At 38.4% G+C, this 25,863-nt stretch overlaps 1 protein-coding gene across 3 annotated transcripts; it reads right to left on the reverse strand.

Moving 5' to 3' along the window:
• Positions 1 to 1,710: 1,710 nt before the first annotated feature.
• Positions 1,711 to 18,174, reverse strand: LOC113672536 (uncharacterized). 3 transcript variants are annotated; one of them, XM_089197101.1, is made up of 29 exons: positions 17,830 to 18,174; positions 17,644 to 17,691; positions 16,808 to 16,856; positions 16,403 to 16,450; positions 15,517 to 15,624; positions 15,179 to 15,288; positions 14,689 to 14,740; positions 14,476 to 14,555; positions 13,951 to 14,028; positions 13,393 to 13,431; positions 13,104 to 13,154; positions 12,003 to 12,073; positions 11,562 to 11,634; positions 11,072 to 11,142; positions 10,606 to 10,679; positions 10,336 to 10,437; positions 9,874 to 9,932; positions 9,440 to 9,551; positions 8,566 to 8,719; positions 8,366 to 8,458; positions 7,949 to 8,183; positions 7,329 to 7,361; positions 6,956 to 7,164; positions 6,255 to 6,376; positions 5,378 to 5,647; positions 3,694 to 4,602; positions 2,643 to 2,882; positions 2,329 to 2,387; positions 1,711 to 1,917 (listed from the first exon to the last, which is right to left on the reverse strand). In XM_089197101.1, the coding sequence occupies exons 1-29, from the start codon at positions 17,854 to 17,856 to the stop codon at positions 1,819 to 1,821; spliced, it is 3,675 nt and encodes a 1,224-aa protein (XP_089053227.1). In that variant the 5' UTR covers positions 17,857 to 18,174; the 3' UTR covers positions 1,711 to 1,818. The 3 variants fall into 3 exon arrangements, with proteins under 3 accessions (XP_089053227.1, XP_089053228.1, XP_089053229.1); XM_089197102.1 differs by having other exon boundaries at positions 10,606 to 10,673; positions 17,830 to 18,167; XM_089197103.1 differs by lacking the exon at positions 5,378 to 5,647.
• Between the last annotated feature and the right edge of the window lie 7,689 nt (positions 18,175 to 25,863).

Here is a 25,863-nt window from a genome sequence, read left to right on the forward strand (position 1 = left end):
GGCTTCCAGTAAATTTGGCCCTTAGGGGTTCTTAAAGGATCATCATTTCCTTTGAGGCCTTCGCTTTGATATCTCGCTTTTCTTTCAAAGGAGGAAGCGGGGGGAGGGAGGAAGGGGGGGGGGGGAGAGATAAAGCAAGGAGAGTCGTTTTATTGATTTATCGATTACCTTTATTAATGTGCCTGGGGTGCCTTTAGTCTTATTGGCCAGTAACAGGCTGCCTTTTAAGCCAAATTTTCTTTACTACTCTAGCTACAGTTTTAAAGTAATCCTCACCTTAAAAAACCCCAGCACAGCCACTCAAAAAACCTGTGGGGAGGGGGAGGCTCACTTGCCACGGGCCTGAATGGAAATGCTCGTCGGTATTTTGCAATTTACTTTTAATATCTCACCCCTAAAAGAGACCTCTTCGAAGAAAACCGATTTACAAGCCAGATAGATGTCCTCCTGAATATCGGCTACGTTAGCCCTCGTAACTGACTGTTTTCTCTGGCACTGAATGAAAATTAAGCTGGAGGAGCCGCAGAAACGGGAAGCGGTTATCAGCCGTTTCTTACCCACGAGCTTTTCGTATTCAGTCGATCCCAACCCAGCGAAGACCATTCGTACCCAGCCAATTTAGTGGTTTGTAACCATACTGATAAAGCATCTTTTCCATGTTAAGTATGTTTAAAGGTCGGTTTCTTGTTACTGTTGATGACAGAGAATAAAAAATATCACAATTGCTTTGCGCGAGACACTAATAAGTTATCATTGTTAATTAAGAAAGTCAGTTTAAACGGTGAACTGTTTTCTTCAACGTATCACACTTACCTTGCGCTTGGCCGGCTATCACTTAGTTATTGTTATAAGGTCACTATGGGGAGCCATTTGTGCCAAAAATATCAATCGCTGGTGATAAAACTCAATCGTTAGTGCTAAAATTTCAATCGTTAGTGACAAGAATCTATCATTGGTGCTAAAATATCAATCGCTAGTGATAAAACTCGATCGATAGTGCTAAAATTTCAATTGCTAGTGACAAGAATCAATCGTTAGTGCTAAAATATCAATCGATAGTGACAAAACATAAAAATATAAATCGCTAGTGATAAAACTCAATCGTTGGTGCTAGTATCGATTTCTTATCGATTTTAACTTGAACCAGTCTCCCGCTTGTTGAGCAAAGATTCAACCATATTGATATTTTAGCACTAACAATTGAGTTTTACCACTAACGATTGATATTTTTGGCATAAATGGCTCCCCATATGTCACAAGTACACACAACAGAGCTTTAGTTGCATACCTTACTTGTTGTACGCAATAATCAACCTCTGTGTACCGAGGTTTTCCGATCGTCACTGAATGTTTGGACGGGTAAGAATCGACCAGCGGGTTGGGGGCGAACTGATACAAACGTGGTACAAAAAGTCCAAATTTTGGTACGGATCGACTGAATGTCCGTGGGTACGGATAGCTGGCCAGCGGGGCTACGATTGGGAAACTCTCCATGTTCTACCCCAGGTCTCTCACAGCTTCGCCGCTCAACGCATCAAGGCGCACACAAAACCGCGAGGTGCGCAAAAAAAGTTAGGACTGGGTCCGTTCGAAAGGGAAACAGTTGTTTATTATTTCGAGAAAGAAAGGATTCATTAGTCTTGGATAGATGCATTCAGTATTGAAATAACACAGGCACTCGGCTAAACATATATTTTGGATGGCAAGTATAAAAAGTTTCGTTTATTCACCAAATATAACAATTATACTACAACTCCTTGGGTCTATCTGACGACTTTCAGTCTAATCTGTACAGAGCATCTATGGCGAGTCTCCTCGTCAAAACAGCTCATCAAGCTGTGAGTCTGGTCGCCGATGAGAAGGTTTCTCAAACTCAAAGTCCGCATTCCACTTGTTACTGGGCGAGGATTTTAAACTCTGAAGGTGGGAAAAAAGTAGTAAAACGTCTCTGAACGATTGTGTAGTAAAAACTATAGATGCGGGCCACCATACTCGTTCATGATCGACTTAGGAGAGCGGCACAATCTTGCTCAAGAACATAAAAAGACGATCTCGATCAGAGATCGAACCAGGACATTTCGATCAGGACGCCGGCGCGTCAACCATTGAATGAACGCAATTCTCATGTAAAAATAATTCATTCCATGTAATTATTATCGAATAAGAGTCTCTTGTCATCGAAATATCAAAGATATACGAAGACATTATACCTTCCCCTCTTCCCTCTTCCCCTCCTTCCCCCCCCCCCCCCGCAACTAATTCTTAGAAAACAATGGTCCTATACATACCCTGGAGATTAAAGGCATGGTTTTCATTAGTAAAACTTACCGACTTCCGCTTAGTCTTTAAATCGTTTCCAGAATCCGATGTTGCCCATAAGTTAGCGACTAAAAATATAAATAACAATGAATACACGAACAATTAAATGAATGAACAAACGTACACACGAGTGAATGAAAGTACGTTCCCAGAAAAAAGGCTAGAAGGTAACAAAGAGTTAAATTTGGATGAGCAACAAAAAAAAGTGCAGTTTCTACATTCAAGAAACATCCATTTTGTTACTTAAACATTTGACAAGGAAATAGGTGGTAGCAGAATATATAACATTGTTTAGCCAAGTCTCACAAAGTGTCATTGCAAACCTGAATCGGTGGAGACTCTGCGTTTCTGTTTGGATTTAGATCCCGACAGGGACGATACAACTACTTCATCTTCGTCGTCGTCGTCGTCGTCGTCATCATCATCATCACTATCATTGAACTGAGCTAGAGTTTTCCGGGGGGACTTTTTGCTTTTGGAATCTTTTGACGAAGCAGTGGAAGAGAAAAAGCTGTCCAGGCTGCTAACTATCGATCCACGTTCACGCTTTTGTGGCGCTGGAGCTGAAAAGAATATTATAAACTTAAGGTTAAAAAAATAAGGAAACAAGAATACAAGGCAACGATTTACGGTGGTTTCCCTCTACGGGCAAATTGATCGTGTATCTCCAAGAAATGACAAACACAAAACGTCTTCTTACTTTCTTCAGCTAACAGGTGCTGAAAATAGACAAACTTATCAGATTCTCGGACCTAATATCCAACGAAACGTTCAGCAGCTAATAAGGGAGAATGACCCACTCGATTCGAAGTTTGCATCTCACAGGTCACGGAAAATCTCGAAGCAAACGGACCACGTTTAGTTACAGTTCTTCTTCAATATCACGACTGATTTAGATGAGGATAATCAAAACAAGGAATATTCCAAATGGCAAGAAAATACATAATTCAAGTGCGTACGCACTGAAGATTTCAATTCGATACAGTTGATATCGGAGAAATGACGGTTAGGAAATCTTAGTATTTACAGACAGCTGTATATAACTATGTGAGTAAAAAAAATTTGCGAAATTTCTAAATATTTAAATTTAGGTTTTCTCCGCTAAGAAATCACTTTGCTCACCAAAATTTTGTAGGAGACAAATAGAGAGCGGTGTATTTAGGTACTGCTATAAAATTTCTGCTTAGTTCACTATGAGTGTTTCTAAGGGCGTTATAAGAAACCGTTGGAATTACATGGAGATTTACAATCACCCAGCGGTGAACTACTGTAAGAAAGGGATTGAGTGACGATACAAAAGGAAAACACACAAGTACATATAGAGTATCAAAAGCTTAGTTCTCAACAAAAGAACTCCCGTATAGATTTACTTACGCGTGCTTGCGGATGATTTCTGTGTAAGACTGGAACGAGCTGGCTTCTTATCATTCTTAGTCTTTCTACCTGTCACGACTACGTCATCGTCATCACTTTCTTCCTCTGAGCCCATGGGCAAACTGGATTTCCTTACGCTTGAAGAAAGGAAATTCCTCGCTTCTCCACTATCACCGCCTCCACTGCGATCTAAACTTGGCCTTTTGCCACTTAGTGGCCTCTTAGATAATGACAGACCTGGTCTCTGAGGGACTTCGTCCTTATGAGAGTCGAAGACTTCCCTTGAGCTGGACGCGGCAGAGCTTATCGCTTGGCCTGACCGCTGAGAAGAAGGTCGCTGTTGAATTAATCCTTTGTTTTGCGATCTACTTGATCGAGAGACAACTGCGTCGTCATCACTTTCTTCCTCTGAGCCCAGTGGCAAACTGGATTTTCCTATGCTTGAATATCGGGATGTCCTCTCTTCTCCACTGTCACCGCCCTCACTGCGATTTAAACTTGGCCTTTTGCCACTTAGTGGCCTCTTCGATAGTGACAGACCTGGTCTCTGAAGGGCTTCGTCTCTACTGGAACCGAAAACTTCCCTTTGGCTGGACGCGGAAGAGCTTAGCGGCTGGCTTGACTGTCTGAGAGAAGGTCGCTGTGGACTAAATCCTGTGTCTAGCGATCTCCTTGGCAAGGAGACAATCGCATCGTCCTCGTCGTCTTCATCATCGCTGTCGACGATCTCAAAGGTTTTTTTCATCGGTTTCTGTCTGATATCTTCCAGTGTAGAATCATTGACGCGTCCGCCTGATCTCTTTTGAATTGACCTCTTTCTCGACGGACTAGTTACTACAGCATCATCCTCCTCACTGTTTTCTGAGATGTTTGCAAATCGTGGAGCTGTGATCAAACTCCGCCTTGGGCCTTCAAGAGAAACAGAAAGGTAAAGTAACTGAGCTGTTGCAATGAACAAACAATGCTTAGTTGATAATGTACGTGGCTTAGTTGATAATGTATGTGACGTGTAAAATTCCGAGCAAGTGTAGCGGTGAGATATTGGCTGTTGAAACTTTGTAGCAATAAATATCTTGTTATCTATCTCGCCTTCCTTGCCCTGTAAAAAAATAAAATTTACATGCCTTTTCTGCTTCATTTGATATGTAAAGAGACTTTAAGCAACAAAAAAACAAAACAATACACATAGAGCTACAAGTGTGCTAGTGCAAGCTTTTTCAAATTTCCCTCAATTTCATCCTTTCCACGGCGTTGAGGGAAGCGCATCTCCATTAAAACATCAATACTAAAACAAACAAACAAAAATAACCGGACAAGAAATTTTCGATGTTTCTCACAATATCACAAATTGCACAATTATACAACGATGAACAATCGCTAATTAGCGAAGATGATTAGACGACGCAAAATTAAGTGGTGAGACGGGTGATTATTCGTATATTAATCGTGTTTGATTATGAAAGGAAGGAAAAAATTTGATGCGGTTGAAGTGTGGTGAAAGCATTTCTAGATTAACAACAAAGGTTGCAGTTAGCGTCATTGCTGGTGTTCCTGAGGTGGAAAGAACAACTGTCAGTCTTGATGATTGATTGCCATCAGGGTGGTTATTTTACAACGTTAGCACTGAGTAGTGAGGAGAAGCAGCAAGTATGTTCAGTCATCTGTCCACCGGAAGTAAACATACCCTCCTCGTCTATGAGACTTTTTTCCTCTTTGGCTTCCTTCTTCGTCGACTCCTTCTTGGCTTTTTTCGTTTCGCGTGGTTTCTTTGATTCTTTTTTGTTTCTTTCCTCAGAAGTTTCAGAGTTCAACTGATTAGAACTCATTTCCTCGCTATGAATTTCCTTTTTATTTTTTACTGATCGCCCGATCACGACAGCATCATCATCAGAATCAGATTCAGTCGGATCACGTGCAAGTTCTGACGTAACATGTGCTTGATCACCTGAAAGCCCTGATGGTGCAAGTGCATTATCACGTGCAGGTGAAAATACTTTTAAAGGTGCAAGTTTTACTGGTTTATCAACAGAAAGTGGAGCTGATTCGAAGATCGATCAAAAGTTAATGAGGAAAGCGCCAAACTGCCTACATCATTTACAATAATAATAGTAGTAGTAGTAGTAGTAGTAGTACTACTACTACTACTACTTCTACTACTACTACTTCTAATAATAATAATAATAATAATAATAATAAAAATAATAGTAATAATAACAATGATTACAATAATAATAATGATAGTTAACAACTATCACCATTTCTCTCGATAGACCGAAATATGTTCGGAAATTAAACCCTTATCGCGCGATTTTGTCTCAAAATCCTACTAACGGGACATGTTGAATGTGGCGAGAGTCGCTATGTACAATAACGTGATTTAAAAACTTAAGATGTATTTGCCTGAACCAAAAGCATCTATTTAAATGTATTCCTGTAAAAGCCTCATTTCAGCGAAAAAGGCTACACTTAGAAACTACATTTTGAACCATTAAAAGTTACTAGCTTTTACGTCTGACTACCATTTGTTACTAAGGCTATTGTCAAGACGAGCACAAGCTAACCTGTTAAACTTGATCTCCTCAGACCTGTTGTAGCCGGTTCTGGGTGTCGTTTGGGGCTGGAAGATCTAGTCACCGGACCTTCATCAGAGTCGGGCTCGGAGTCGCCCAGGTGGTGACTGGAACTGAGAACAAGGAACATTCTTACCGTTAATCACTACTTTATAATTTAGATGTACCTTCATCGGCGCCAACATGTTTTTGTAAAACTTACCACAGCCTCACTAATTAATTTCCTTGAGGAACCTAAACGAACTTGAGTTTATCTATGAATAGTGTATACTAAAATAGCGTTGACGACGTGCTCTGAGTGGCTACTCCAACCCCCAATATCCTTTGCTATTCACTTCCGTTATACTATCTCACTGTTCTGTTATATAATTAAAAATATATACCCCACGAACCACCTCAACTTCGCTGAATAGTTGTTAATTATAGAGTGCAATGCCTAAAACTACCCTCTAAGTGAATAAAGGGGGTAAGTTTCTAAAGAAACTGTGGTGCTGCGTCGCTGGGAGAGTATAACAGGGTAATTAAGTATTATCAACAGAGTTGATAACGTAAATTGGCCACCTAAAGACTTTAAAAGCTGACGTTTCGAGCGTTAACCCAGTCAGCTTTTAAACTCTTTACGGTGGCCATTTTACTTAATCAACTCAGTTGATAATACAAAATTACCCTGTTATACCCTCTAAGTAACTTACCTTCCTCTAGTTCTCGTATCACGTGATGTGATTTCGTCCTCTTCAATGTATCCAAGGTGTTTTTTTCTTGCTAAGTGCGCTCTCATTGCTGACTGAAGGGCCACGACAGCGTCATCTCGGTCTGTAAATTCCAGTTCTTTATCAAGCTGTGCAATGTACTTATTCCGTGCCGCTTGTCCGCGCAAGGCAGCCTGAATCTGTGTTATTGCCTGGAGAATAAGAAATGTCAAAGAATTTTCCTAGTAAAATTGTACAGGAACAGTGGAAAGTTTGCGAAATGTGTGGAGGGGGTCCCCTTTTCGCCTCCACCTCGGCAGCTTTCTGCACATGTAAAAGTGCAATTGGGCGAATGAGTAAGCAAGAAAACCATTACCTCTTGTTTTGATTCTTCATCCATTTGTTTGGTCTGCAAGTGAATGAAAGCGTCAGTACTGAAGTAAAATATGATCTTAATTTTTGTTCAAAAAAATCCTTTACTTTACCGCAACAACTCCTGTGGGATCAAACATTGTATTGGCGCATCATACCAAAGACAACATTTAAGTAGTTATTTCCCTTTTCCAAAGAGAACGTTCAGTCTAGGCTGCCTTCAAATCAATTATTTGGCAATACAGTCTAATGCATTTTTAAGCTTCTGTTTAGGTTTGATGTGACAAGCCAGAGAACCTTCAAGTAACAAACTAGTAAGGCTTCTTTGCAGTAAATTTTTATTTCGAAGAGTCAAGTGTCGACGGTAATTCATTATTGAGTAAAACTTCCTTCACCGCGCCATGGAATTGGGCGAGAAAACTCACGCCGCCCTCGCAAGAAAGCAAATGCACGACCAAAATGGTCACTCCCGTCTTCCTGCGCTTTGCGCAGTTTGCTCGTTTTCACTTTGCTTGTTACTTGGCTCCTAGCAAAGTTTCCTTCGTTCTGGTTGGCCATACGAAATGCGCTTATCAATCCTATGTCACATGACGTGATCCTCCTATTTTAATGTGCTTCACGTACCTTATCTCTATGTTTCCGCCAATTTTTCTGTAGTGTTGTAGCAGCTTGATTTTGTCTCTGTACTGCCTGTCTATCCTGTTTTTCTATTTCCATTTTCCTTCCCTGATATCCTCTCCATTGTCTCTGAAGAGCTTTAGCGGCTCGTTGCTGCTGGAATTCTTTCAACATGCCATCCATCTCTTCATCGTTACCATCCTGAGGCGGCACCTCTCTGACGGATGACTTCCTCCTTGGACTGCATACAGATAAAAATTTAAAAATAATATTAATGTTTTCACAGTCCTAAATTTTTTTCGCGAGATAAATGGCGGTATTTAAAAGAACCGGAGTATTAAAATCGATACAAATGGGAAATCTTCATACAAACAAAGAAAACATTTCAGGTAACCAGTAGCAACTAGGAAACAAATTCTGTACCTTGCTGAACTAGTGGATGATCTTCTATCCCCAACAACACCCTTCTCTTCTCTCAGTCTGTCAAGATCTGCTTGAGTGGACTTCAACTGCACTCTGGTTAATTAAGAAGAGAACGGTCAATAACTTATGTTCAAAAGCAGAAATGACACACGATAATTCTTGAATTCCCTAAGCTGTTCTAACATAACATTCTAATTCACCTGAGATCATCGGCGACTTCCCTGTAATGAGCACGATCTTCTTTCAGCCGTTGAATGATCTCCCGTTGCTTTTCTCTCTCTTCTAAGAGTTCAACTTCTCTTTCTTGCAGTTGAGCTAGTTTCTGGGATGTGGTTCCCTTCAGCTCCAATCTTCCTGGTAATGAATTGAGAAAAAAAAAAGCAGTCGCCCTTACAAATCATTCAATTACTTGTGCGAATTCACTGCATCATCTTTGGATGAACTGTTTTCTTCGTTTCACTCGCCAAAGGCCTACCACATAACCTTCAAATGACTGCACGCAAACAATGGTCTTCTCAAACGTCTAACTAATACCGTCTAACCATGTATTGCTATATGGGTCAGATAAATTATGCCGGCATATTTTTGGGCAAAATGCTCTAATCAGAACATCAAGCATAATGCCGGCATAATGAGTAAACTTCTTAAAAAATTTCACTTGATGTTACAGTTAAACAAGGAATAAATTCTATAGCCTGAGTAATTTCAACAGTGAGCGTGTTTTCCTTGCTTGCACTCTACGAATTTGACCGGGTAAAATGTTGTGTTCTAAACTTCGGTGAGCCTTTTATTATCAGCAAGTTTTATCTGTTGATGGTAGGATGTGGGGAGAGGCTCAAGGGCTCCCTAAAGCTGTTCTTTTGAATTATTAAATTAAGCATAATGAACTCGTTTATCGCAAAATGTCCGACGAATCACAGACAAATCACGGCGTAGTTTGTCTGTGTCTTGCCACTGGCATATCACAATATCACACTCAGCGTCGTCCAATAATTGTTCATCTTTCTATACATCCTTTGTTGTGTTATCAATTTATTCCTTTGTGCTTTCCATTGTCTTTTTTCTTCTACTTACCTTCAGCAGTGACCTTAGATGTGCTTTTTCTTCTCACTTCTTCATCCTCTTTACCTTCTACTAGGGGTCCTTTCCTAGTTTGTGTTTTCTTTCCGTCGGCGTCTTGAACTTTCTGCAAATGTTATACAACAATATGACTTTAAATGATAGACTCTTTGAAAGGGAAAATATTACCAACTAGTTAAACATTAATAAAACCCTGAGGTGGTTGCTCAGTTCGTATGTCTGACCCGTCTAAAATGGGTGTATGTCGAATGTGGATTGTGTATTAAACCCATCAATCTGTCTTCTGTTTTCGCAGCCATCGTTATCTCTGTCTGTCTTCGCTTCCTACTGTCCTTTCTCCTGTCAGTCGATCTGCCTATCTCCGCTTGTTGCCCGCCTCTTCAGATCAAGGTGTTTCCTTTTCTTAATATAAGGTAACTTTCACTCACTTCTTCCAATTCATGAATCTTCGCGAGAAGTTGTCCACGGTTCATGTCCGCATATTCAGCTGAAAATAGGAAAGAAAATTCAATTTTATAGATAATAGAGAAATAGCCAGAGACGCATTCTTGAAGTTGTTTTCAGGGGCTGATAACAAGTCAGGATGGTATTTTACGGAGTTGTTTTAGGAGGGAAACACAGAGAACAGGAGAAAAATCCCCCGACGAGGACGAAGACGAAACCCAAACTCAGCTCAGTTGAATCGAGTGCGAGGCCAGGTCTTAAATTCATACCCAGGCCACACTTATGGGAGGTAAGCTCTTTAATACCACGGACTTAAAAAAACGTAGCACAATGAGAATAATTTGCGAAGATGATCATTTGGACTGTGACAAATTAGTTTCATTGATTTCCTTTAGGTTGTATCATAAAATTGCCATCACAACTTAATATTTTAAAATGGGGTGTACCTCTAAGAGTAGTCTTTTTGTCTGAACTCGACGCATTTTCAATCGCTGTCAACAGATCTTTCTTAAGAGCGCGATTATCAGCTTTAAGGTGTTCGTTTTCCTCTGAAAAGCAAAAAAAGGGCCTTAGTTAGAAATGGTCCTGTCCTACACCAGGACTATCGCTAATAGCTCGTTAGAGTATGCGTTTCAGCATATTCAGTTTTCACTCACAAGTTATTCTAAATCTTGTGAACTAAAGTAACAGTAAAAGCAATTTTTGTTCGATCAAACCTGCTAGCCTTTGAAGAGAAACGTTCGAGGGCTTGGATCCTTTGGTTCCTTTTGAAAGAGAACTATTCCTTGGACTGCGAGAAAGACATAAAAACATTTAAATACCATCAGAAAACAAACGAAGATAAGCATTACAACAATTTGGGAGGAGGAGGGGGGGTAGGTTGCGTGGGTGGTTGGCTGTTCTACCGAGATTTTGTGAGTAGAAAAGCCGCGATAGGAGTGGGAAGGAAACTATCGTAGCTCCGCTACTCGTTATGTATCCCAGCTGCCTTTAGTTTCACCGTGCACCCAGCGACTAAAGAAATACCTTGAAGAGAGTTCATGCTCGGAAGTGACATATGAAATATTTCATTCATCTTGAGATTTTCCTTTCCCACAATCATGATGAGAAGTAGAAAAACTCTGTGGTTGATATACCAAGAAAAGCGACAGAAAAAACTACATGAATGTTTCCCTCAACTACCTCGTCATTCCGAAAGAACCGTTCAACTGAGATTGCTGCATTTCTATTAGAGCCAATTGTAATCTTTGAACCTGTGGAAATACAACAGAAACACGAGTTGAAATCGTTTCAGACTAAAAATAGGTTCCATGTTGCCGTGTGTCTGTTTAGCCATAGATCATAGATGACTTCAAAATGAGTTAAGAACAAAAAAGAGTCGCAAAAGGCGCCGTAGAGTGTCACTAATGTTATTATCACATTTTGATATCTTCTGTGATCTATTGCTAAACAGAATCACGGCAACGTGGAATTTATTTGTGTAATATGATAACAAAGTAAAATTTCGTTAATGGTAACGTTTGTCCTCCAATAGATTACAAGAATCAATTAAAATGCGTGTACAATTCAGCTTATTGTGTAAAATAACATTAAAGGAATCACGACCAGCAGAAAGATTCTGTTTCCTAACTGAGGACTCAGACTGTCATTAAACAACACCATCACAATTTACCTCTTGGTAATATGTTTCACTCTGAATTTGCAGCTCCTCAATATTTGTCATTTTTATATCCTTTTTTAGCTGACTGGAATAGAAATAAAAATGAAAATTAAAAACACAAAATAACAAAAACAACAATAACAACAACGCAGATAGAAAATTTGTTGTGATTGCTACATATGAGTTCTGCACCCTCTACGAGGGGAAGGGAAATTAACTTTCAGTGATCAAAATTTAAATTCTTTTTACTGTCCTCTACATATTTCAAATAATTTTCATGCTAAGAATTTGACGTCAGATCAAACAATAATTTCTAATGGTTTTTTTCCTTCTTCTAACTACTTTTCTTTGTGGTAACCTGTGGGAGAAAAAGTGTTAACTCAGAGGAGCCCGAATGGTCTCTCTTGGGAACATTTAGCAGCCATCAGCACCAATTTAGTGTTAGAATTTAACCTTAATTCTGCTTCTTTGTCCTTGACTGTTCTTTCTACTGCATGGAGCTTCTGTTTTAAACTATTCACAATCTGAAAATAAGAAGTACATCTGGTCTAAATCTTGGTAATACATGTCATATACTTTGATCAGATTGACAAAGTAAGGCAGGGTCAGAGCACCAAGTAGCAGCTGACTCTAAAATTAAAAAAAAAGCAAGCCTTAGGATTATTTTATCCTTTTGAATCAGTCCCCCCCCCCTTGCAGAAAATGGGAAATTTGGTAGCTACCTAATAATAATAATAGTAACAATAATTTATTTACATAGCGTTATTTCTATCGCTATACAATAGTGCTTTATGTCAATGACTGAAATAAACATAAAATGCTGGAAAATCCAATTGTCTAGAGGCAGACCAGTTGGCTATTTACACAGCGCAGCCAAGGAGTTTAACTCAGGGCAACCAAGAACAAATCTAGTGAATGGCAGGATGTAGGACTTGAACCCGGGACCACCAGATCACAAGTTCAGCACCCTAACCACTGGGCCACACTATCTCCTACTTGTCCTTAGGATGCAATTCAAACTGTGTTGTTGTGTTGTGTTCTTGGGCAGGAAACATGACTCTGTAACAAAAACTACAACACAGAATGCTGAAAGCTAGTGCACTAGCATCCCAACCAACAAGTTTAGAAATAATTATGGCTGCTTGTTGCTTCCAAAAACCAAGATGAGCTCTGTCAGTGCAGGCCACTTGGGCTGAGGGCAGTCTTTTCCTCTACTGCTAGCAAATTGTCAGGGAAACTTGAAATATTTTGGGTGGGTGGGCAAGGGAATGACAATCTATCAAAAGAGAAGAATTAAAACTCTGTAATTGTATGAAGTTAAAAACTGGAAAAACCTCTGGCAACAACAAACAATTTGGCATGTTAACCTGTGTGAATTCCATTTTGGGTTCCCTCCCTCTTAAATATCAAATGCAACCTCAAAATTTTTGTACATATTTTAATCATGCTTGTAAACACAACTGCACATGAACAGTGTATTTGCAAACTTTTACAAATGAAATCCTAATAAATTTAGGGTTTGCTATTGTCCTGCCCAAGCATCTGACCACTTACAGCACTGGTGTCTCCTTTTTTGTCTGTCAATGTTCTTCTGACATCTTCAGGCTAAAGTACAAATAAAATAAAAACCCCATCTATTATTACTGTATTACTGCAATCATTATTTGTCAAGGTTCATATATATTGTTTTCATTACCTGCTGAATTTAATTCATTTATACTGAAAAAAATTATAACAATAAGAAAATTAAATCATTATTTTAACTTTCGAGATCAAAATGTTAACCATGTTGGCTCAATTTTGCATTAAGTTATTAATTTTCACACACAATCTTGTCATATACCTGCTTTCTTGTATTCAAGAGGTCTTCCATTTTTCTGTCCTGTAAATAAAGGACAAAAATCTCCACAGTTATTATAACTGATAAAATAAAGTTGGCTCAATGTTATATCCTTATTTTTAATTTCCTAAAAAGTTATACACAGCCAGAAACCAGAATAGAAAAAGAGAAAATTTAACCACAAAATAACCTTTTCAAGAATTTTTTATCAAATTTTTCCATAGCAAACCATTTTGCTGGCTGTAAATGACAAGTGGTGGAGTTGGGCTAATGAAGTTCTTTGACCCCTAAGAGTAAAAAGCATCTGAGTTTGCCTTACAATATCACCCTACAATCAAAAATTAAGGTCGTGAAAATAAAGGAAATGATTACCAACTAACATGGCTCTTGATTGCTAAACAAATTCTCCACATCAGCACCATAGGAAATGTATAAAGAACAGTATGGAGAACTTCCATACTGGTGTTAGGGTGTAAAGTAAAGAACTAAAGGATTACTAACAGTAGAAGTGTACACTGCTGCTGATTCAGATACATGATAATAAATATACTCTGAACTTACCTTCAAGACATTCTCTCCTTCCACTCTGCGGAGTTTTGTGTTTAGAATATTGTTTTCTGCTTTCAAGGCATTTATGATCTGAAGGATTTCATTAAAACCAATTGGGTTTCAAATGAGAAAGACTAAACAGCCACCAACAAAAAGAACAACAACTGTTTTTTCTCCTTAATAAACAGCTTGATGATAAAGAGCATCATTAAATCTATTATGGCATCAAATTTCTCATTGGCAGGCAGTCAGTTGACACCAACAAGAGAGTATACATAAGAAAGGAATCACCTAGTAATAAAAATATTCTGTCAGTTCTAGAATTTTAAAAAGGAGATTTTCACAAAGAATGTCCAACACACTGTAGCACAGAGAAAATTTCTGGATAGGTTTAAGTGCATGACCTGTTGCAAACAACAGAGTTTTGATTTACATTTGTAAATAGAGAATGATCAGAGTGAAGAGAGACAATGCAAAATAACTGTGATGGCAAACATGTTGCTTGTGTGTTTGAAATCTTAGCTTCCTGCTGCTTACCTTTTTTAACTCTATGATCTCATCATAGTAGTCTTCCTGTGGTTTATATGCAGGACCACCAATAGACAACTGTGGTTCACCTTAAAATGAAAAGGTTACTTTTCATTATGATTCTCTTGGTCAGTAAAGGCTTGTTTATAGCAAAAAAAAAAAAAAAGAAATAAAAAACATATCCACATTGTGAAAAATTTACATGGATGGAGTAAAACTTACTTGCAGACATACTTGCACTTCTGACATGATTCGTATTTTTTAGATCTTCAATCTAGAAAAAGTTAGATGAACTTTAATTATTTAATATCCACAACAATTAGTTTACCAATAGCTTTAGGTCCATTAGTACTGAGGTCTTCACTGATATGTTACAAAACCAACTCAGATTGGAAATGGATTTACATACATGGCCACCTGGTACGTTTTTCTCTAAAAAAATATATCAGGTATTTGAACTCCCTTTTCAACCTAATTTAGTTGTGTGCACAAACAAACACTACTCAGTCAGTCAACTCCATTTGGTTTGCAGTCATTGATCCATTAGGTACTCTTACAATTGCCACCCTCAGATTGATGTTACCCTTTAAAGAATGTTTTCATTAGTGCTACAATTGCTGCTTTATTAATTAGTCCAGATCATACCTGGGAAATTATATTTTTACCAGTATTACTCCAATTCCAGCCACTTTAAATTTTAGGAAGAACTTACCTGAACATAATCACTTAGATGCCTTGATCTTGTTCCAGTTTTATTCTGTTTATTTTGTGAAGCTCTTGAACCTCCCCAAGTCTTTATGGGGGAATTTTCTGTACTCAGAGCTAAAAAGATAAAAAGTCAAGAGGGTGTTTAATCTTAACCCTAGATTTGCTTTACTTTGAACTGATATAGACCAATCATATAACAAAACATTATAAGAAAGTAAGGCTTAGTTTGGCAAATTATTGCAGACTACCAAAATATATAGTTTTTACATTAACTTGTATAAAATTCTGCAAGGTGCGTCTGGAACAGGAAGAATATAACCTAGTAGACAATACATCACTCACTAGCAGTTCCATTTCTCATTGCAGTGATCCACATGTTTCTTGCAGTGGGTTTGGAAGGCTGCTGTTTTGATGAGCTTTTCAGTTGTAAACTTGAATATGGTGACTTTCCTGGAAGAACAGAATTACACATCAAGCCTTATCCCTCTTTGTGTCAAACACAATAGGGTTGTTTTAAAGGGATGGACCATAATTTTGATGCCCACTATGAACTATCAAGAAGTAAACAAAGAAAAACACCATGCACCATCCTTGCTGATTTAATCCCTTCACTCCCAATATTTCATTTAGCAATTCTTCTTTATGTTTGCTATACAACTCTCATGACATTGGTTCAGAGAATTTGGTACTCCATCAACTGCTGATCCCTTTATTGATATTTTATTGATATTTTTCTTTATTGTCATCACTTGTCTGTTTGATATTGTATTTGATATATAATAATTATTGTAAGGAGAAATTCTTTCTTGGTCACTCATGAGAGTTGAAGGGTTCAATAACACAAATATTGAGCTTTTGGAGAGGACTATCCATGCATGGCAAAGTAAAGAACAAAGGAACATACAGTAAAAAAAATATTTCCATAAAGAGCCTAAAAAAGTTGGCCAACTTTTCTAAGATTTGGATGGATTGTTACAAATGCACAGGTGTATCACTTGTGACACTACTCAAATTTAAATGATCAAGGGCAAAATGTGAGAAGATGAAATAAAAAACATTAACTGTGGTAACATTGATAAACATCACCATTCAATTTTCAGAAGAATCTGCCAATCTCAAAAATGTAACAGAAAACAGAGTAGGTTGACTTAACTCTCTCATCTAATTGTTTCAAAGTCATTAGTGTATACAAATGCATCAAGATGTCACAAATGAAAGAACGCCTCACCAACTATTGATCTTCTGCCTTGAACTGACTTTGACCTCTTAGAGCTCCCTGGGTGTATAACATAGACATGATTGAGCCATTTCACCTTAACATCAGTATGACTATTCTTCCTACTTCTCTCTATAAATTTCCTAAGGTGCTGACAAGGAGAATTTGTTTAATAACCAAAAGCTTCTTTAGTTTGTGATCATTTCTTTTATTCTTGTGACCTTAATGTGTGAATCAGGGCTGACATTGTAAGGAGAAATTAGATGCCAGTCACTCTTAGGGGTTATAGGGTTAAACAAAAGGAAAGTACTTAAAAGTAATGAAGTGAATATTTTCAGCTGGGCCACTGATATTCCAATTTTATTGCAGACAGAAAGTTTGAGCATGATTAGTACTAAGTACTCTATATTATCTCACCTGATGGAGGTCTGGGCATGTGTCCACTTCCACCAGATGCCGCACTGCCCTAAATAGCAGAAATTCAAGCAAATAACAACTTTTAGAAAACTGTGAAAGTATTGATCTGATCTAGAGACTTCTATCATGTATTGACTAATCAAAAGGAATTTCAGCACACATGGGCAAACTTTACAACCGTTTCATTTTTTTAGACTTACAAAAAGGTTCCAGAGCTATTTTGTTGGACTACAGGTGTACATATAGTTTCATAGTACTTTAACTCATTTTTTTTAAATATTAAGATCATAAAAGAGGTATAAAATAATGCAAAGTTTACACATCTATTTACCCTAACTTTATCCACATTAGACTGCACATCCTTAACATATTACATTCTTGCCACTAAATTTGTCCTCCAGGTATCACAAACCAAATTGGTATGAACAATCCCAGCTTAAAGTGAGCGCTTTGGAACAATTTGTTGCATTTGAGCAGTAGTCATTGCTTCCACACTCAAAAGGTCAATTAACAGCCTCTTGACTTAGAGTGTAGAGATCCCCTCCCCCTTCTCAATCCCAGACAGCCATCCAGGTCTCAGACAAATATGTGATTCTTCCATAAACGTATACTTCAAAACTGGAATCTGTCTTACATGATATTATCATTAAATAGAAACTTCACTGCTTGTATATTATATGATGTAGATTTGAGTTACAGAGTACACTGCCTAATAAACCGCCTGATCCCAAACATTTGCAGTGAAAGATCGAGCTGCATACAACAGATAAAATTCACCGTAATCAAGACCTTTTTGAAGTTTGGAAATATTAACATCATGTCTTTAAGAGGCTTACCACTGAGATCGTAGAGCCATTAGACACATCAGAGTATGCGTCCACATCCTGAAATAGTCACATAAAACTTTCAGCACATGATAAATGTTGACTTATCAGGTGTAAACAACTGAATGCTCACCAACAGACAACCATCAAATAATAATTATTTTACGGCATAATGGATTGGAACGACGTTTCACCTACCTCGACTGTAACACCTGGGATTGGCATGGATTTTATCTATCACTCAAAGGAGATCCTCCTTTCCTCACGATCTTAAAATCATTGCTTCAAATCATGAACTCAATCACAATAACCACTAATTTTGGAAGGCAACGAATTCAAATGTCAGTAGTTGTGATCAACGAATCAGTCCTCTTGTTCTCTTATCATTGCAATATTATAAGTATTTCAAAGGGTGTTTAAGGAAGTTTTAAAAGAGTTTTAGGCCAAAGAAAGATGAAAATTCCGTTTGATGTAAGAAAAAAACAGTTGTGTGGTTGCCCTGTTACCATCTGGGAAACAGTGACTACGCCTGCGATAAGGCAAGCTATTGTCAGCAGTTAACTGTGAGAGGAATAGGTACGTCATTTACCGGTAATTTAATGTAACTTATTCTCTAGCATTTCTCATTCGAGACCATCGAGGGCAGGGCTTTTCTATCCTGAAACTCCGCTCTGAGAACAAGAATTTTTGCACGTAAAGAATTTTAAAAAATTAGCCCGATTATAACCGAAATTTAAGAAGATATCCGTCGTCACAGCCACGTGAAAGGTTCCAATAAATCCGCTTCTCCAGACCGCTCTCAGAAATTGTATGTCAGGGTGGATTTTGTCCATCTTTTTACTGCAATTTATACCCAACTCAAGTCACTATAATAGGGGAGGACATTAAGGATTTTGGGATATGCAAAGATTCTCCTTTATTTTTCTTTTTCTTCCTTTTTTTTATACCCAGGTTGAGACCCTTTTCATTTTTCTCGGACCCTTTTAATTCGGGCGATAATAAGTAGGCATAGCATCATATTTCCTCTTGCCCAACCCTCACCCCATCAATTTTCCAGCGGTCCACTCCTAATGACTTGTTTACTCAGTGTAACTCGTGCCTCACTGCTTAATTTACTCATGTCAGGTCCACTTCATCGCGTGTAACCGCACGTTCGTCGTCGTTGTTGTTTGTGTCAAGATGGCGGTATTTGATGCAAAATTTGTCCAAAAAAAAAAACATACTCGGGTAGTGCACGCTATAATGAAGCTCGAAAATCATTACAGTCCTCAGCCCTCAACTATGGCTGCAGAGGCTATCTTTGTACCCTCGAATGCTCATAGTCAATACGCGCATCTGATTAGTCAAAAGTTTGATGTCAACGTTACAGTTTACGCGCCAAAAAAGGGAGACTGCTCCGAAAATAAAATTTCGTTCTCAGCGTGTAACTCAATGCACAGTAACTCTAGCTTTTTTCAATTAGGCGCGTTAAAAATTAAGCTAAAAGCCATATCAGTTTCTGCTACCATCCTTCGTTTCATCTTGGAAAACAAAACGATGGCATTCAGGTACAATTATTTGTAGTAAAAACTATCGAGAGGTTGAAAATAGTTGTGTTCACTGGTTAAACTTTTCAGGTAAGACCATACTGCAGCCCAAGAAAACTTAGTTACAACTTTTCTTTTTAATTGTGGGTCTCCAAATTTCAAAAAATTCTCAATAAATTAAAGAAAGAATCAAGGAACATGATAGAGATATCTGATTCGCGAATAACCTCTGCCGGCAGAGCGCGCCCCCCAACGCAGAAGTTAACGCCCCCCGTTCATTGATCCCCATCCTCGTAGGCTGAGTAAAAGAGGCCATCCCCAGTGCACCTCACTCAAACAATAAAAACACGAAAAGTGGAATATAAATACTAGAGGCATGGTACCAACGATCAAAGAAACATCAACAAAGCTGGGCGACAACAGATCGCTGAGAAAAGATTTCTTAGAAATGCGTCAATCATTACAGCCTTTCACAACAAAGCATAGTGGTTCCAAAGGTAACGTGTATCCAATGGACGTGACCATAGTAAGAGGACTCGCAAAATGAGTAAAGACGTCGCGATCCAAATTGGAAGAGACTAAAAAAGGCTTAAAAAGCGATCGTTCCTCGGTGTGTTTGCGGTCTTTAAGTGTGAGACTCTTAAAGACTCTTAAAGGCTCCTGGTGAGACACAAAAACTCCACATGCAGAAAGACCCACAGAAAAGCTTTCCTGTTACATAGATAAATTCTTCAGCCGATCGAACAACAACAGAGGAGAAAAGGAGGTTTCGTTAAAGGCGAAGCGTTACAACTCTCCAGGAGTACTTCTCCTAAACAAAAAATTTGAAGAGAAAATTAGACAGTTCAAAACATACCTGGCTAAGAGAAACTACACGAAAAGCATAATTGACAACCGACTCTCAAAAGTGAAAATTGAGAGACGTAAACGGGCCCTCCTTCCACAGGGAAAAACAAATAATCAAATCTTACCCTTTGTAGTAACACAATACTATCGAACCGTTCCAAACCTTAAATAAATTCTTATGAGGAAGTGGCATTTACTACAGCAACAACCATTGCTGAAAGAAATCTTTAAAGGACCGCCGATGCTATCATACAGAAAGAGGCGTTCACTCAGACATACTCATGGTAGTAAAATTATAACTGACGAAGGTGAGAAAACAGGAGATACTGTGGAGTCGTGTAAACACTTGTAACTAATACAGAGAAAACAGGACGTACTTCTGAGCCATTTAGGCCTGTCAATCCCAATTTACACGGGTGCATCAATTAAGCCCATTTCTAAAGCAAATTGATACTTTTTAATTTCTCGGGTGACTCGTAACTTGAGCTGAATTATGATCACGCCTATACACGTCCTATCCCCTATTTCGCTTTCAAAACAGAGTACATCCCGGCCCTTCCTATTTTCATCTCGCGTCTCACCTTTAAAATTTTTCATATCCCACAGCCCGCCTCGGGTTTAAGCTTCATCCCGCATCCTGCCAAACCCACGTTGGACCCTTCGGTAAAGTCCATTACATCCAATCAGTTCACCGAAAGGAACTCTGTAGTGATAGAGAGGAGATTGGGAATCACGAGACCCTGCATGCCTGTCATACAGTTGTGCCTATGGGGTCTTGCGAAAAAAAGAACGAATGAAAGCCTAGAACACAGCATCGAACACAATTCCGCTGAGAGCTTTTCCACACGTTCACACCAGTTTTCAGTCTTCGAATCCGTACCTATGTTAAAATTATGAAAAATTACTGACAAGAAAAAGAAAACTTTTTAAGAACTAAAGATAGCAAATCCAGAATTAAAAGCTTAAAGAGCGGAGAAAAGGGAACACAAGTAGCATAGGCTTTTCACTGAAGAGGATTACACACTTTTACTGCACATACTTTCAAGGAAACCAGTTTTATTTTCCTTTCAGATTAATCTTCGAATCAGTACCTATGTTAGATTCTTCCCTTTTTTTTTAATAACTAAGTCAATAACCGTATGATTTCTTTTCAACATCAGACTCATTCTTGTAGCTGATAGCACTACATTTGGAGTTGAACAAGAGTTGCAATTTGACTTCCCAAGAAATTAAAAGTTTCCTGTTTATTCTTGGACATTTTGAAGAAGATATCTCAAGAGCACTTATCTTCCAAAGTAAGTAAGTAAGTAAAAAAAAAATGACCTGCTACAGTCATTTATAAAGAGCTTCATAAGTTTTGCTTAATTTTTCATTTTCATGGCATGATCAAAGGGCCAAAGTTGATGTTAGTACATAACTATTTTACTTACAGAAATGATTTCTCACTCGATATTGATCTCACCTATCGGAAATAAAGTTCATAACTTAGCCCTGATGCAAAATATCTTCTGGTAATTTGTGTAGAGATACAATAGTCCTAATAATGAACTTTGACAAGGGATTATAAACAGTTTATGATAGTCTCTTGACCCTAGATATTGATATCAGATTGGCGACAGCTGTAGGCGCAAGAATTTGTATTATCATTTTTTGTTGTTCCTGATGTTTAATAGTTTCGTTTTAAGTGTTTATTTTCTCGTCTTCATTAATATTTTTTGTCAGTTGCCAGTTTTTTACTTGTTATATTTTATTTGCATATCGTATATTTATTGTTCGCGTGTGATTTATTTGGTTGGTTGTTTAGTTTGCGAAAAATATCGTTACATATTTAGCTTTGGGTTTCATTTTTTCGTCTTTGGTTTGGTCACCGACTTGTAGGTGTCCTTGTTTCTTTCGCTTTGTCGTTTTCCAGTACTTTCACTCATACGTTGTAAGTTATTTTATGCTTATTCGCGTGTTTGTAATTTTGTTATTTTCAGTTACCGTGTCAAGTTTGTTCTGGTAAAGTTTGAAATACGAATGATTAGCGTTTGCGGCTATAACAGCCAACGGAACTACTACGATTAAGTTGGCAAAACCATCTCTCATTCAGCAAGCAACAATCAAAAAAACTGTAAAACAAATTTATATAGTATGCAATATGAAGTCAAGGAATATTTCTGACTTCAGGCAGAAAATAACATAAAATGTTTCCTCTTTACTACTGCACTCTTGCTTCTTGACCCGTGACGGAGAAATTAACTCCTCAAATATTAGGCGAGTTTTTTTTTTTTTTTTTTTTTTTTCCAGTCCCTCGACAATAGCACTCTAAGCGAAGGGGGACTAAAACCCATGACAGCTATTGAAACGTTTTTCCCTGTCCCTGTCTTCACAGCGGTTTCTGTTTAGGTTGTCACGCAATGGGGGAGCGCTGCGTGACATTCAAAAAACAAAAATGACAACAACAACAACAAAAGCAACAGCAAAAAGGGTGCATTCTTCAACAAAACTTGAACAGCGTACGTTGTATATAATTAGTCATCGCAAGGAAAACCACCATTCACAAATGAGCATACTGACGCTCAATACAAGATTAATGTTCCCAAGTCTTTCTTATGCATTCTCCTGTGATACATATCGTTCAAAATCTGCCTAGGATAAGCAGACACGTACTATTCAGCCATAATCTCTTGGTAACCACCGCCGGCGTCTTAAAGATTGTGGGTCAAAGAAAAACAGTCAAAAAGGCAACCACGAGAAGCAGAATAGGGCTGTAACCCACGTCATGGCCTACATTGCACAGGTCACTGCGACAACATGACCAATCACACTTTACATCCGTAAAGTTCATTCGAAGACGGTCACACGAGGTCTTCAAACTTCCACAAGTGGAGGCACTCGCACAGGATCTTTTTTCTACGTCAATCGTCGCACCGGTTAAAATCCCACTAACATGTGTCCACATACAAGAATCCATTCCCTTGGGACAGGTCCGCTTAATTTGGTGGTGGATGCACTGTTTAGTGTTAAATGAACTACAATTGGCGGTCATCTCGGGAACACATTGATAACATGTAATCGAAAAAACTGCAAATAAATCACAAGGAAAGAAAGGTTTACATGCTTTTGAAGCCCCATTTGCAATAGAAAGGACCTTAAATTTTAGCGGGCTGTGCAGTAGAAAACTATCCGCTGGATTGACCAATCAAGCGCGCGAAGTAACGGAGAGATGTAGAAGTGTTAACTTTGACTACAATAGGACCCACAAGGGCGTAACCCGCTGGAAACCCTGGGGTGCTGGTGCCCCCCATCCCCCCCACACCCGCCCTCTTCAAGGTGATAACGGACAACTGAAAATCTAAATGGCGTAAATCTTTTCCAAAGCTAAATATTTCATATGCTGATCTTTCTCGTAGTGCCCGCTGATACACAAAGAAGAACAAAGGAGAAGCAGTATAAACCAGCTCATGCAAAGCGCGCAGAAATTCGTGACTCGAGCCCCTTAAGAAAAAAACCTACCGACGCCCATGACCCATTTCTAATCATTGAACCATTCATTGTTGATCTAGATTCATACTGACTATTTCATAACTTACTCAACATCTGGCCCGTTTTACCTTGAAAGCTAATGAAATGAGACAAAGCAATGAAAGCTGAATGGAAATGAAAGGAAATAAAACAAATATGTCAAGAACAAACCATTTCACTCAACTGATTCGTGCCAAAAAGAAATAAGGCTCACTGCATGCATTTAACAACTTAAATAAATTGCTTGAAAAGCGAGTTTCATGAGGAGTGCCTTTATCCAATTGAGCTAAACAAAAGATCGGGCTTTCCGTCTTCAAACGCTCCGCTGATTGACGATCAAAACTAAGGGACCTAATCATGGCACTCCAGGTTAGTTCGGTTGGCATCATCAACTGAGTTGATAACGTAAATTGGCCACCGTTCAGAGTTTCGAGCGTCATCTCCAAACATCATCTTTGAAACTCTTAACAGTGGCCAATTTATGTCATCAACTGATTATACTCTCCCACCGACGCAGCACCACAGTTTCTCTAAAAACTTACCCCCTTTAGTCTAGGTTAGTTAGTTTCGTTGATTAATCAAGGCTTTCAATTCAAAATTTGCCTTAGAGAAGTTGTTTAATAGCAACAACAGAGCAACTTATAACTTTGGATACAATCATAATTTTGGAATAATTTCTTTTGATGCCCTATTGAAACTGCGAGAAACTCTTTAAGAAAAGTACGGTTGACTGGTGTTTGGAGTTTGCCTGAAAGCTGCTCTCCTTTCCGAATGCTATTGTCCATATAAATTCAATTCCATCTGGCTTTTCTGTGTTTATTTTAGGATTTGAAACAATTTCAGGCCGTCATAACCCTTGATGTATGTTTGCAAATTGCTAAGACATAGCTCATTGCTTGAGTTGCGTGACCTAATCCTTAAACCAAATCTGTTTCAAACACGCGATATAAGTCAATTTTCGACGACATGGTCTCTCAAACATTAATTACGAGACCGTAGGTGCACAGAAGAAGAACGAAAAGTTTCTTTATAAGAGAAGATCATTGAAGCGCAAAGAACATTTGGTATAACATAAAGCCGTCAGCAATTTAAAACTGCATTTACAGTTACAAAACTAAACGTTTGAAGTTGAAAATTTAGTACATCACCTTGTTTTTATCAGATGGATAATGTATCGTGCACTATTACAACTATTTTCAGAATGTAGCTTCGTCTCGTTCTTTTGCGGTCGGATGTTATAGTTTCGGGTTAATGTGGTTTTTCGATGAATGTTGAGTCAGGATATTGTCCTTTCTTTGTAATTGTTATGTTATTATTTAGTCTCTTCAATTTGAAAGAACATGGTACGAGGATTTTGTTGTTTACAGCTAAAAATGCTTTTGAAACATTGTGCAATACGAAATACGGCGTAGGATTATCTGTGATATCCTTCAAATGACGGTTCGAAACTTCTCAGATTTCATGGCGTGATTCTCCACACGTGATCTGGGTGAAGCACTAAAGTTTCTGCCGTGTGACCATCTTCGATGAAAAAGGTTCTGTTTACAAAAATTGTCTCATCAACAACAACCTTTAAAATTAAACAATGAATCCCTCAGAGTGCTAACAGTTTCAAAGACAACTGCGAAAAACGCAAACCGCACTTGTAACACAACGGCTCGGGTTTCTAAAAAATGACCTCGTGTTAAATTTGAATACAGAGCAATTTGAAAGATGGCAGCTCACCGATGGACATTTGAGTTTTATATCTTTTGTCTTATTTTAAAAGTCAATGTGGTACAAACGAGAGCTCCTCTCTCAAATGAAAGAAACATCTAACTGTCCTAACTCACCTAATGATGCTCTATATCTCGGGTAGGAAGGAAAAGCTTGATACCCTATTTGCTGTCCTTACAAATATTGTAAAATATTATCTTGCAAATATCTGTTCTTCGGGGACTGGTTAGGGTAATGCAGCTATTTGTAATGAAACAGACATCCGTTTCGAACGTACGGTGGTTTCCGGTTAAATTTTTGGTGCGGCTATGAAAACCCCATGATGGAATTTTCTATCATTTCCAACGGCTTTCGCTTTTACCAGTAACCACCCGGCACAAAATATCAAATAACGCAGAGACAGAAGCTCAGCCAGGCAATTGCTATCGCTCGTTTAGACAAGACTCCCTGTCATGCAACTAAACCTGCTACTAGTCCGCCACCACGGAGAGTTGCACGCCTGTCTCGTGTAGAGAGCAATCATTTTAGGCGCTGTAAATGAATCGTTAGTCTACGATGTAAGGGCAGAAATTTGCCCCATGATATTGATCAACGAATTTCTAATATACGACTTACCGTGACAAACGAGAGAAGAGGC

This window comes from Pocillopora damicornis, chromosome 2 (assembly GCF_964200805.1).
Source record: "Pocillopora damicornis chromosome 2, jaPocDami1.2, whole genome shotgun sequence".
NCBI classification, from domain to species: domain Eukaryota; kingdom Metazoa; phylum Cnidaria; class Anthozoa; order Scleractinia; family Pocilloporidae; genus Pocillopora; species Pocillopora damicornis.

Coding starts and splice junctions, on each gene's coding strand:
- LOC113672536 (XM_089197101.1), bottom strand. CDS start 17,856: ATGCCAATCCCAGGTGTTACAGTCGAG. Junction 10,438..10,605: donor TTCTCTTCAAAGGCTAGCAG/GTTTGATCGAAC, acceptor TTTGCTTTTCAG/AGGAAAACGAACACCTTAAA. Junction 7,362..7,948: donor GGCGGAAACATAGAGATAAG/GTACGTGAAGCA, acceptor ATTCACTTGCAG/ACCAAACAAATGGATGAAGA.